This window comes from Lithobates pipiens, unplaced genomic scaffold (assembly GCF_037356315.1).
Source record: "Lithobates pipiens isolate NorthernLeopardFrog02 unplaced genomic scaffold, aLitPip1_a1.2 Scaffold_8, whole genome shotgun sequence".
Lineage (NCBI taxonomy): Eukaryota > Metazoa > Chordata > Amphibia > Anura > Ranidae > Lithobates > Lithobates pipiens.
This window is the reverse complement of record NW_027507903.1, coordinates 243,977,749-243,990,803: the sequence shown is the minus strand read 5'-3', so window position 1 is coordinate 243,990,803 and position 13,055 is coordinate 243,977,749. Positions and strand designations below refer to the sequence as shown.

The window sequence follows — 13,055 nt, the reverse complement described above, 5'->3', positions numbered from 1 at the left end:
CATGCTCCGCCCCTTTTCGACAATCTCATGAAAATCTTTCCACTGGTAATACATATGTGTTATATAACAGATAATTCATCTTCACTTTGTATTGGAAGTTACTCTGGCGGCTGTGTTCCATGCCCATACAGCCTAGAGAATGTACATCTTTTTACATTGCAATACATCTGTTGTGGCCATATTTTGATCTCATACTGTCACTGTATAGGCTGTTTTCATCAAGATAAAAATATGGCAACAGATGTATTGCAATGTAAAAAGATGTACATTCTCTAGGCTATATGGGCATGGTACGCAGCCACCAGTAACCTTGCGGACGCCCATGCTTTCAAAAACCAGCCCTGGAAAAAATTTCATACCAGCCTCACACCATTATTATACTAGCCCAGTGATGGCGAACCTTGGCACCCCAGATGTTTTGGAACTACATTTCCCATGATGCTCCACTATACTACAAAGTGCAGAAGCATCATGGGAAATGTAGTTCCAAAACATCTGGGGTGCCAAGGTTCGCCATCACTGTACTAGCCCAACAGCATAACATCATTATTTTCTTGTTCATGAAAAGGGAATACCATACATTTTAAAGCACATTTGATGAAGAAAGTATTAGATAAAGATATGAAATCACATAGGGCTATATTTTATATATATATATATATATATATATATTCAAATTCCAGTTAATAGTGGTAAGTGATCAATCATCAAGGGGGACCCCAGAAACTCAGAACGTGGGGGGGACCACATTCTGCAGAAAGAATGCTCTAAGGTAAGGGGGGTGGGTTACTAATATAAGGAGGAAACCCTTTATATCAGTGCCCCTTACATTATCGTATTCACTCCCCCCTTACATCAGTGACCCCCGACTGGCCTGGCGGTGCTTTCACTGACCTCCTCTCAGGTGCACTGTGCAGGGCTCAGTCAGTCGGCTCCAGCTTGGAGGTTTTATCCTATAGTCTCCTGTCCACAGTCCACACAAGTCTGACTTCTCCCATGACCCCCATCCCGGCGGTGCTCCCACTCTTGACTCCTCTCCAGACTCCCTCAGAGACTGCAGACATGCTACAGGAGATGGTCAGAGACTGCAGACTTGATGCAAGAGCTCAATGCAGCCTCACCAGTGCTTATCAAATTCAGCCTCACTGTGCCCACCAAATTCAGCCTCACTGTGCCCACCAAATGCAGCCTCACTGTGCCCACCAAATGCAGCCTCACTGTGCCCACCAAATGCAGCCTCACTGTGCCCATCAAATGCAGCCTCACTGTGCCCATTAAATGCAGCCTCACTGTGTCCATCAAATGCAGCTTTACTGTGCCATGAATGCAATCTCACTGTGCCCCATGTCCCAGTCTTCAGTCCCTGTCTGTGGGAAGGTGTGTTGTTGATGTTCGGTACAGTACCTTGCATGCCAGCAGGATATCCATGACGGCCAACAGCAGGCAGGGTCTGTTCTCGTTTTGGATGGGGACGGTGCTCCTTCTAGAGGATCTGTCTGCTGTGAGATGGAGTGGTGCCTGGCCACCTGCACCTTCAGCCGTCCTCATTTTCCAGCCCCAGTCAGCCTGCCCTCTGGTCCTGGGGAAGTGGAGAGCACTGGGTGGGAGCTGGAGAGAAGGGGGAGCAGAGAGTACTGGCGGGGTTGGAGAACACATGGGTGGGGGCAAAGAGCGAGGGGGAGTGGAGATCACAGGGTTGGGGAGCGGAGAGCGCTGGGGGGGAACTTGAGAGCACTGGGGGGGCAACAAGAACAGGGGTAGAGAGCACGATAGGCTGAGAGCATTGGGGGGGCTAAGAGTGTGGGGTGGTGGAGAGCACTGGGGGGCTAAGAGTGTGGGGTGGTGGAGAGCACTGGGGGGGGCAGAAAAACAGGGGTGGAGAGCACGGGGGCTGGAGAGTACTGGGGGGTACAAAGAGCAGGGGGAGTGGAGAGTACTGGGGGGGAGCTTGAGAGATCCAGTGGGGGCCAGAAAGAACAGGGGTGGAAAGCACAGGGGACTGGAGAGCACTATGGGGGGTGGAGAGCACATGGGTGGGGGCAAAATGCAGGGGGAGTGGAGAGTACAGGGGTGGGGAGTGCTGGGGGGGAGCCAAAAAGAACAGGGGTGGAGAGCACGGAGGGTAGAGAGCACTGGGGGGGCTGGAGAGCACCAGGGGGGCAGAAAGAACAGGGATGGGGAGAATGGGGGGCTGGAGAGCACTGCGGTGGGGGCTGGAGAGTGATAGGGAGAGCTGAAGAGCACTGGGGGGGAGAAAGAACAGGGGGGAGAGCACTGGGGGGAGTGGAGAGCACTGGGGGGAAAGAACAGGGGGAGAGAGGAGAGCACTGGGGGGGGGGGGAGAGCACTGGGGGGAGTGGAGGGCACTGGGGGGGAAAGAACAGGGGGGAGAACAGGGGGAGAGCACTGGAGGGAGTGGAGAGCACTGGGGGGGGAAAGAACAGGGGGAGAGCACTGGGGGGGAAAGAACAGGGGGGAGAACAGGGGGGAGAGCACTGGGGAGGAGAACGGGGGGAGAGCACGGAGGGGAGAGGACTGGGGGGAGTGGAGAGCACTGTGGGGGGGGGGGGAGAACAGGGGGGGAGCACTGGGCGGAGTGGAGAGCACTAGGGGGGAACAGGGGGGAGAGCACTGGGGGGGAACAGGGGGGAGAGCACTGGGATGGTGGCTAGAGAAGGATGGGGAGAGCTGGAGAGCAAGGAGGGCAGCAAGAACAGGGGAGGAGAGAACTGTGGAGGGGGGGCAGGAAAGTGTGGTGGTGGAGGAGAGCATGGGGGAGGGGGGCCGGAGAGTGTTGTGGTGGAAGAGAGCACTGGGGGGGGGGGGCAGGAGAGTGTGGTGGTGGAGGAGAGCACTGGAGGGGGTGGCAGGAGAGTGTGGTGGTGGAGGAGACCACTGGGGGGGGCAGGAGAGTGCGGTGATGGAGGAGAGCACTGGGGGGGGGCAGGAGAGTGCGGTGGTGGAGGAGAGCACTGTGGGGGGGGGTAGGAGAGTGTGGGGGTGGAGGAGAGCACTGTGGGGGGGGGGCAGGAGAGTGTGGTGGTGGAGGAGAGCACTGGAGGGGGGGGCAGAAGAGTGCGGTGGTGGAGGAGAGCACTGGAGGGGGTGGCAGGAGAGTGTGGTGGTGGAGGAGACCACTGGGGGGGCAGGAGAGTGTGGCGGTGGAGGAGAGCACTGGAGGGGGGGCAGGAGAGTGCGGTGGTGGAGGAGAGCACTGGGGGGGCAGGAGAGTGCGGTGGTGGAGGAGAGCACTGGAGGGGGTCGCAGGAGAGTGTGGTGGTGGAGGAGAGCACTGGGGGGGGCAGGAGAGTGTGGCGGTGGAGGAGAGCATTGGGGGGGGGGTGGCAGGAGAGTGTGGTGGTGGAGGAGACCACTGGGGGGGCAGAAGAGTGCGGTGGTGGAGGAGAGCACTGGGGGGGGCAGGAGAGTGTGGTGGTGGAGGAGAGCACTGGGGGGGCAGGAGTGTGTGGTGGTGGAGGAGAGCACTGTGGGGGAGGGGGCAGGAGAGTGTGGTGGTGGAGGAGACCACTGGGGGGGCAGGAGAGTGTGGTGGTGGAGGAGAGCACTGGGAGGGGGGGCAGGAGAGTGCGGTGGAGGAGGAGAGCACTGCAGCCCCCCCCCCCCCCGATCCTCCTATCCAGGCACTGTGGCACGGATGTGCTTCTACTCCTCTGGATCACAGCGCTGGATGTTCGGCGGCCGCTCTGTAACACAGTCCCGCCCCCCCAGACCGGCTCATGTGATAGGCGGAACGTTGATTCTCTCTACTATCACACGAGCTGGTCTGGGGGGGGGCAGGACTGTGTTACAGAGCGGCCGCTCAATACAGAGCCAGCCAGCGCTGTGATCCAGAGGAGAGAGCGGAGAATGCAGCCGCCAGCGGACTCAGAAAAAAATGCAGCATGGTGGCGGCTGCAACACCTTGGGGTTTCCAGGGGGGGGCACTTGACCCCCCTTGCCCCCTGCTGCGGACGCCCATGCAGCATGGTGGCCAAGACCATACAGCGGTTTAACAGGACAGTTTCCACTGACAACAGGCCTTGCCAGGGTCAGCCAAAGAAGTTGAGTGCATGTGCTCAGCATCATATCCAGAGGTTGTCTTTTGGGAAATAGACGTATGAGTGCTGCCAGCATTGCTGCAGAAGTTGAAAGGGGGGAGTCAGCCTGTCAGTGCTCAAACCATATGCTGCACACTGCATCAAATTGGTCTGCATGGCTGCCATCCCAGAAGGAAGCCTCTTCTAAAGATGATGCACAAAAAAGCCTGCAAAGTTTTCTGAAGACAAGCAGACTAAGGACATGGATTACTGGAACCATGCCCTGTGGTCTGATGAGACCAAGATAAACTTATGTAGCTCCAGGCTCCTTAAAGTGGAGGGCCACCCTGAAAACAAAAAAAAATATTAAAAATTACAAAAAAATATAAAAAAAAAAAAAAATGAAAAAAAATTTTTTTTTTTTACTTACCAGAAATGCCTGTTGCTAGGCACTTTCTCCTAATCTTCCTCTTCCTCCTCCGCGGAGATCTTCTGTCTTCTGTCTTCGTCGCGGCGTCTTCTGGGTAATGGGTCGCGCTGTGTTCTGGGAACTGTGTGTTCCAGAACACAGCGCGTCCCATTCAGAAAGCGCTGCGGGACTCGCGCATGCGCAGTAGCTGCGGGACTCGCGCATGCGCAGTAGGAAACGGGCAGTGAAGCCGACATCGCGGGCGCCCTGGACAGGTGAGTGTGTTGATTTTTTTTATTTTTATTTTTTCATATAACCGGCCCTCCTCTTTAAGATCACACACTATGTTTTTGTCAATTTAAATGTTCCTAAGATCATAGTTGGGTTTTAGGGTTAATTGTAGTAAATTATGGTCACAGTATCAGTTTGGCTGGACTGTATTGTGTTCTGCTTGGCCATAGGTGTGGATGTCACTTTTGGAAGGCATTGGAACGCAGTCCGGTTGGACGCATTGGGTGCCAATCTTTCTCGGAACCAATCAATGGGTGCGTTGTCTCGCTGTGTATTCTGGGAAAGGGTAGTTAAGGTACTGAGGTCACGTGATTTGGGGTTCCAGTCCAGAGGATTCCTTCTGACCACCTGGTCCTGGTCCTCCTGACCAGCTCCCAGAGGCCCTCATGGCCTGGGGTGTGGATCCATCCGTTTCTGAGTCTCTGGGCTGGCTAGCCCAAGGCACAGTAACTGGAAGGAGGGTTCCAAGGTGGTCCGGTGCCAAGGTGGTCCAGTGCCTAAGTTAAATATGACCCACCCTTTGCTGTTTAAGACCTGCCCTGAACTTTTCAAGTGGGGACACTAGTTCCGAGCGCCTGGGGGAATGGATTCCCTTAATTTGTATAGATTTCCTCTCATTTCCTGTTTGGCTATGGGGCAGGAAGTGAAGGGAAATCTCTGCAATGGGACAGGGATGGTAAAAATAAACTGACAGGGGCTATAACCTTCCCTTACTCTATCTAAAATGAAAAAAAAAAGTGTTTCCTATAGTTCCACTTTAAGCACAAATTTCTGGTGATTTTATGGAGAGGATTAAGAAGATATAACCATTCCAATGGTGCAGCAGAAAACATATAGCACAATAAGGAAGGTTTGTGGTCCAGGATGATAGGACAGCCAAAATTAGAAGCGGCACCCCCCCCCCCCCGTTGTGGAATGCTGGCAGCAGTGAAGCTGCTTTATGGGGGTGATAGGCTAATTTGCCTCTCATGCCCCACAAGACTGGTGCTAACTACTAACAGTGTAGTACAAGCCGGCGGGGACTCTTTCAGTGCTGCTCCTCTGCAAAGTGCTGCCCTAGGCGTGAGCCTTGTCAGCCTAGGCCAGGATACACCGTTGGGGCTCGGGTTCCAGAGAGTGCGCTCCGATCCCACCCAGGTGTTACAACAGCGAATCAATATTCACTGTTGTAACACTGATCCGTCTACCGGCCAATCAGGAAGCCAGCTTTGACACCGGTCACCCAATTGGCTGAAAGGACAGGCGATCCTATTGGACGCCTAGGAGGAGGAGGGGAGGAGCTGGAAGCCGCCATGAAGGAGAGGAAATGGAGCCGCTGTACCACGCTGTCTGCTGCCTGCCACCCATCGCCGCTAATGGGGTAAGTGCGGGACCGACTGGCAAACAGCAGGGGGGTGGATGCCGCCACTGCCTACAGGTAAGACTTATTACAGGCTTGTCTGTAGGTATAAGTATTGAAGTGGAGTTCCACCCAAAAGTGGAAGTTTCACTTTAAGTACTCCTCAGCCTCTGACATGTCACATTTGGCATGTCATTTTTTTGGGTGGGGGGGTGTGTACCTAATTTTAGCGTGGGACTTCCTGTCCCACTTCCTCCTTCCTGCTCTTGGCCGCCTAGGCGACTCCTCCTCTCCCCCAAGGCAGCCCCTCCCTCTCTGCAATCTTCTGGAACATGTCACAGGTCCCAGAAGATTGCTTGGCCACTAGCAGAGCGCATCGCGACTTGTGCATGTGCAGTGTGCGCCCGGCCGTGAAGCCAAAAGCTGTCACGGCCAGGTGCCCACAGTTGCTATGACGGCTCCAGCGGAGAGGAACGAGGCTCTGGGCGCCCGCATCACTGGACCGTGGGACAGGTGAGTGTCTGTTTATTAATCAGTCAGCAGCTACACTTTTTGTAGCTGCTGACTTTTAACCACTTCCATACCAGGCACTTCCCCCCTTCCAGCCCAATTTTTAGCTTTCAGCACTGTCGCACTGTGAATGACAATTGTGCGGTCATGCTACACTGTACTCAAAATAGATTTTCATAATTTTGTTCCCACTGTGTTTTTAATTTTTGTGCTATAAACGAAAAAAGACTGACAATTAAAAAAAAAAAAAACTGATGGGCACCGATAGCAATGATAGGCGGCACTGGATAGGCAGCACTGATGAGGAGCTACTGACAGCCATTACTGATGGGGCACTGATTGGCACCGTTGTGGGCACAATGTGCAGATTATCAGCACAGACCCCCCCTCTGACAGGGAGAGCCGCCGATTGGCTCTCCCTGTCAGCGTGAACCGAGGAAAGCCGTTTACCGTCACTTCCTGTTTCACGCGATGATCAGCTGTGATTGGTCACAGCTGATCACATGGTAAGAAGCCTCTTTCAGAGGCTTCATACCACGATCAGAGTTGCGGTATGTCAAACTGACACACCGCACCTGCAATCGCCGTGCGCCCCGGCTGTGCTATCCTGGGCACGTCATATGACGTCCAGTCAGGATATCACAACCACTTTGCTAACGTCATTCTGCTATATGGTGGGCAGCAAGTGGTTAATAAATGAAAAAACGTGTGGAACTCCGTTTTGAAATAGAGTTTACTACCATTAATAAGAGAAAATAGGAAATTCACTTTGTAAGGGAATTTTTTATTATCTTAGTGAACGTGGTGCAAAGAATACCCAATCACGTTCAAGGAACATAAAAATAATATACTTTTGCTTGCATGTGATTGGATGATGGAAGTCAGCAAATTTCCTTCTAAAGTGAAAAGCATATTTGCCTTTAGTAAATCAAGCCCAATGTCTCCAAATATGAAGCTGATGTGGGTGACTGCAGACAGGTAAGTGTCTTCATCCAATGTCTCCAGTCCTGGAGCCGTGTACAGAGGAGATAGGAGGTGGACAGCACTGATTAGACAATGTACATGCCTTTCCATCAACATGCATGAACGCCTCCTCTCCTCCTCTACAAGTCCAGGCATACATTACATGACAGTAAGCTATGAGGAGATCCACCCCCAGCCCGCCCGCCTCACAATAGCCTCTTGTATCTGCTGCCAGAGGAGTGGGGCAGACTTGTCGCGGCAAGCTGTACAACTGTCACTAGGTGGCGCCCCCTTAGGGTTCCGAGAAGAGTGTCAGGCGAGGGGTGGCACATAAGTTGAGCAGAGGGGAGTAAAGCAGTGCAGTGTGTGTGTGAGCCTGGGATCACCGACACCAAGTTGTGGGAGAGGATCGCTGTCTGCTCAGGATCATGAACTGGGTAATCATCACCTCACTGCTGGACATTGATCTCTCCTAACTCTCTAGGAAACACTTTGTTTTCCTTCTACACTGTCATTTCTTCCTTCATTACCTTTTACATGGCTGGACAAAAGTACATGTGTATATAGAATGTCTACAAGATCTCTAGAAGAATCTTTTCTGACTTCCCATGTGTCCTAACATAAACATTGCTTAGGAAAATGTAGCTATTTATGTATTTCAACATCTATTTAGACGTCTTCAGTGGAAAAAATGCAGATGTATTACATATATATATATATATATATATATATATATATATATGATAATATATCAAGCAGGGCCAAAATTTATTTAGAAGTGTTCAGTGTAAAAAGTGCAGATGTAATATATATATATATATATATATATATATATATATAATATATATTTTATATATCATATTATACAGTATATATGATAATATATATCGAGCAGGGCCAAAATTTATTTAGAAGTCTTCAGTGGAAAAAATGCAGATGCAATGTATAAAATATATATATATATATATATATATATATATTATATGTCTATATTTATAGATATATAATATATATTTTTACATATCATATTGTACAGTATATACGATAATATATATCTCGCAAGCCCTCTGGTTCCTCCTGTATAGAATTGTACTGTCTGCCCGCATGCTGTAAAGCGCTAACTGTTGGTGCTACATAAATCCTGTATAATAATAATAATAATAATCATATATATGATGTGTAGTTTCCTGATGGTGTCTTGGATAGAATACCTTTTAATGTTTTTTTGGGGGGTTTTAATAAGTCATGTAATTTCCTATTTCTCTCCTGTATGTCTAATGGTTGTCACACATATCCAATTCATGTGTATTACGATCAAAAAGAATCAAAGCGGCAAACAATCAAAGCCATAATCTCCCAATTTTTAGTTGATCGGCCAGGGTGGAAAATCATCAATCATTTTGTATCAATCGGCAGCACTGAGATACTTTGTTCAGGAATATGATCATCTTTTGATTAATCGGATTATGAGATTACATGGTGGAAACAGACTTGTGATAAATCATTTCTGATCACAAGTTTCGAGGTAACTACTGATTAAATATCACCTCCCCATGTGTGATCAAATGGGTTGCTGACTATAGATTTAGAATTATTTCTATCAGAAGAGGTTAGAAAATGAATCCATCATTTATAGAAGCTTATGTAGTCGCCATTATGATAGAAACTGACAGATCTCTGTTTACTGAAAAGTTAGTTAACTAAGATCTTGTTCTTGCCATGTTTTTACTGCCCCCTCCACTTCAACAGCCACCCCCTTTAGCTGCAGAGGCAGTAGCAGAGCATGTACACATGATGCAAAGGATCATGGGCGTGGAAAAAATTATACCCCCTGTCGCTTTGCGACCCGTTCAAGTAAATGGGGCCGCTCTGCAAGCGTTCCGCAACCACATGCATTGTAGCACGCTAGTGCAGAGTTCAGGATGTTAAAGCAGAGAAGGCATTCTATTGTCTCTCCACTGCCTATCAATTGCTCTTATGCCGCGTACACATGACCAAACTTTCCGGCAGAAAAGGTCAAACGGTCTTCCCGACGGACTTCCGACCAAACAGACTTGCCTACCCACGATCACACCAAAGTCCGTTCCTTTTGAACATGATGACGTATGACGGGACTAGAAAAGGAAGTTCAATAGCCAGTATCCAATAGCTGCCCTTGCATCGTATTTGGTCCGGACCAGCATACAGATAAACGGTTTTACCGATAGAAATTGATTCCGTCGGACAGATTTGTAACATGTTCTATTTCTAGGTCTGTTGGAATTTTTGAAGAAAAAAGTCAGTTGAAGCCCACACATCATCGTAATAGCCGATGGAATGATTCCGTCTGACCTTTTCTGCCGGAAAGTCCGGTCGTGTGTACGCGGCATTAGAAGAATGATCTGAATGAGCTCTAAAAGGCTGCTACCAGTTACTGTACTTTGCGCTAAATCAGAATACTTTATTAATATCTTATGTTATATTTTATGTATTTATTTGACATCTAAAATAATTCATATTTTACATATGTAGCAACATAATGGCCAAACACATAACAATAAAAGCTGTCCCATGAATAATATATTTATTGTACAGCTACTCTAAATAATGTAGTTTTCACATGGATAGCAAAAGATTCTTGGTCTAGCACTGACTATACACATAACAATAATTGATTAGCTGATTGTGTATTCTGTCATTTTAAACAATATTTCCCTTGAAAACAATTGTTACATTTGATTATCTGTTTGGTCGAATTCAGTTAGATTTTCTACCATGACTGTCTTTTTCTTTTCACATGAAAATGAAGTGATCATTTATTTATTGATCAGTCCATACATTTAGCTCTTTGATTTCCTGAAAAATACCATTCTGTTGTTAAAACAATTAATATGTGAAACAATTGTATTGTTATGTGTTTGGCCAGGATGTTAGACACTTTATGGTTGTGTTTAAAGGCATACTTCTGTTAATCCTGTTTGTTATTCAGCTCTCTCTTTATGCTGATGGAGTGTGTACTATATGAAATCCCTTAGTCTTCTCTTTCAGCTTGGCTTTTTATTCTTTATACAGAATTCCTTATTTGTAATCAAATGTCCCTATCTTATGTACTTAATACATATCTAAAGCCAATTGTAGTTTAGGAGAGAGTAAGCTGGCCATAGACGTTTTGAATCCCTTCTAAACTGGCCAAGATTCAAACCATGTATGGGCAGGCTGAATGTTCCCAAGTTGATTGATTGATCAGCTTGTCAGATTTTGCATGCGATTATTGCTAGTGGCTATTATAGTTGCTAGCAGTAATCACTGTGTTCTGAACCCAATAGGGTTGATTTACTAAAGGCTAAAAGACTGTTCACTTTGCAAAGGGCAGTTGCCCTCTCCAAGCATCGGTCCAGTGCTGCTTCTGTCCCCTGGTGCCTCTAGCACTGAGAACCGAGCTATCAAACACCACTGAGCGCTCGGTTCCCAGAGCTCCCTAAGCAGAGAGCTGCTGACTGTCACCTTTAACAAGGGTACCCCAGATCCCAGCCCCCCACCCTATTTGAAAGAGGATGGGGTACATAGTACCCCTACCCATTCCCCTAAAAAAAAAGTGTAAAAAATAAAAACAGCACACAGGTTTTTGACAAATAATTTATTAAAGCAGCTCCGGTGTCTCTCCTCCTTCCGATTTCTTCTCCCTCCGGCGATGTCTTCATTCTCTGGTTCTTCTCCATCTGCTGATGTCTTCTTCCACTGCCAGTTCTCCTCTCTCCACTGTCTTTTTAGGTGAATGGGTAGGGGTACAATGTACACCATACTCAATCACATAGGGTGGGGGGTTGGGATCTGTGGGCCTGTGGGAGTCAAAGATCGGCTAACCCAACTGAAAAGTCTTCTGCAAGAAGGTACATCTCAGCTTTTCAAGTGGGGGTCTGTCTATCAGGGCAGGTTCTTGGGTAGTTTTCCTCACTGCGTTTGGGTGCTCAGGCACCCCATTTAGCTCTTTAGCCCTTTCAGCTCACAGGCTATCCCCTTGTGCCTGACAATTCCTTTAGTTGCCCATCACTGCCCTTCTTGTGCTACTGCACAAAGCAGTGGTAATTCTGAGGCCTTCCTGGGTACCCTGCACCCTGTCTGGTTCCCTACCCTAACAAGGACCAGACTCCTCAGTGTCCTTTAGCACTAGCTACTTCTTGAAATGCTGGTCTTTGTGTCTAACCTCGTGCCCTTTTCTTGTATCCCCGTTGTGGAATGCTCAGATGATTTTTCCCTGAGGAGGGTCAGGTTTTTGGGCCCCCACAGTCAGAACACTTTTGAAGGTCTTAGCTCTCACCTCACTGGTGTCTATCTCTGGTAAATACTGGTCCACTAACAGGTGGGGCTGTTCAACTTAAACCCTCACTAAGACAGTATCCATCATGATAGGGATCTCAACCTTATGAACTCTGTTCTTCAAAGACCACCCTTTGAACCGATTAGAGACATTTCTTTGGAAAACCTTACATGTAAAGCTGGTTATAGATGAATTGGTGTTTTATTTTTTGTCAGACAACTGGCTGCTTGAAAAAAAATCAAATAAGTATATACATTCTCCTGGCATGCTGTAAAACTGCCTGGAAATTTACGCTAGCCATATAAATAACTGTAAAATGTCTGTAAACATGAACCCTAAAAGGTGGACAAATGTTCTGAACCCCGTATGCAAGGTTTCCTAAACCTTCAATAAAAGTTTTAGGTGAAATTGGGTTCTAATTATTTCAGATTGCTAAGAATATAGAATTGTGAAAAATGAATGGTTGGGCTTACTTAGTACAACTTTTCATTGGTATCCAATGTCCATACACTGTTCTGCTGATCAGGTAACGTCAGTCGTGTAGGGACAGGTTATTATGTCAAAATCTTTTGTTTTCTCATAAAACTGATACTCCCTGTTTGATAAGCACATTCAAAATATGTACATGTAGTATACGTGAAAACTATATTTGCTTATACATCCTAATTTCTCTATAAAGCAGTTGCTGATGACCGTTGCGTGCCTGGGTTTTCTTGCCCTTTCTGAGCAAAGCCTGGATTTTACCTATCACCACACTCAACAAGTGGAAAGCATATTAAAAGACTTCAATTCAAAATATCCAAGTATAACTTATCTCCACAGCATTGGGAAATCTGTGCAAGGTAATTTCAGTAATGTTAAACTTTTTCTAATAATTTTTGTACCGAGATGTTTTGCTTTGGAATTTAAAGGGTCAGTCCACCTAAAAGTGGGCAGGTGGTGTCTGGTGGACTGAATTGCCAACTGGCTTCTTTTATCTCTTGAGAAATTTAGCAGTGATATCTTCATATTAATATTTCCAGATTTCCAACTCATCTCCCACTTTTCCCAATAAATAAGAATCCAAATGGGCAGCCTGTTTTCATTTTTGTGGTTGGTATACAGAGCTCCCAACCAAAGTCCCAGGAAAATCTACGAAACTTTTAAGTTAGAGCTACATTGTAGTGTGCCATCTGACAAAAACTGGCATCTGTTTTGGGTGTACTCATC

The 13,055-nt window shown here is 47.6% G+C and overlaps 1 protein-coding gene across 3 annotated transcripts in view; it reads left to right on the top strand.

Moving 5' to 3' along the window:
* The first annotated feature begins 7,763 nt into the window (after positions 1 to 7,763).
* The window catches only part of CPM (carboxypeptidase M), a 109,689-nt gene continuing 104,397 nt past the window's right edge, over positions 7,764 to 13,055 (top strand). Inside the window, exons 1-2 of one of the 3 annotated variants that reach the window (XM_077469121.1) lie at positions 7,765 to 7,986; positions 12,529 to 12,688. In XM_077469121.1, the coding sequence (XP_077325247.1) occupies positions 7,978 to 7,986; positions 12,529 to 12,688 (169 nt within the window). In that variant the 5' untranslated portion in view covers positions 7,765 to 7,977. Of the gene's footprint in view, positions 7,987 to 12,525; positions 12,689 to 13,055 lie in introns of all 3 variants that reach the window. The other 2 variants (XM_077469120.1, XM_077469122.1) reach the window with 2 other exon arrangements.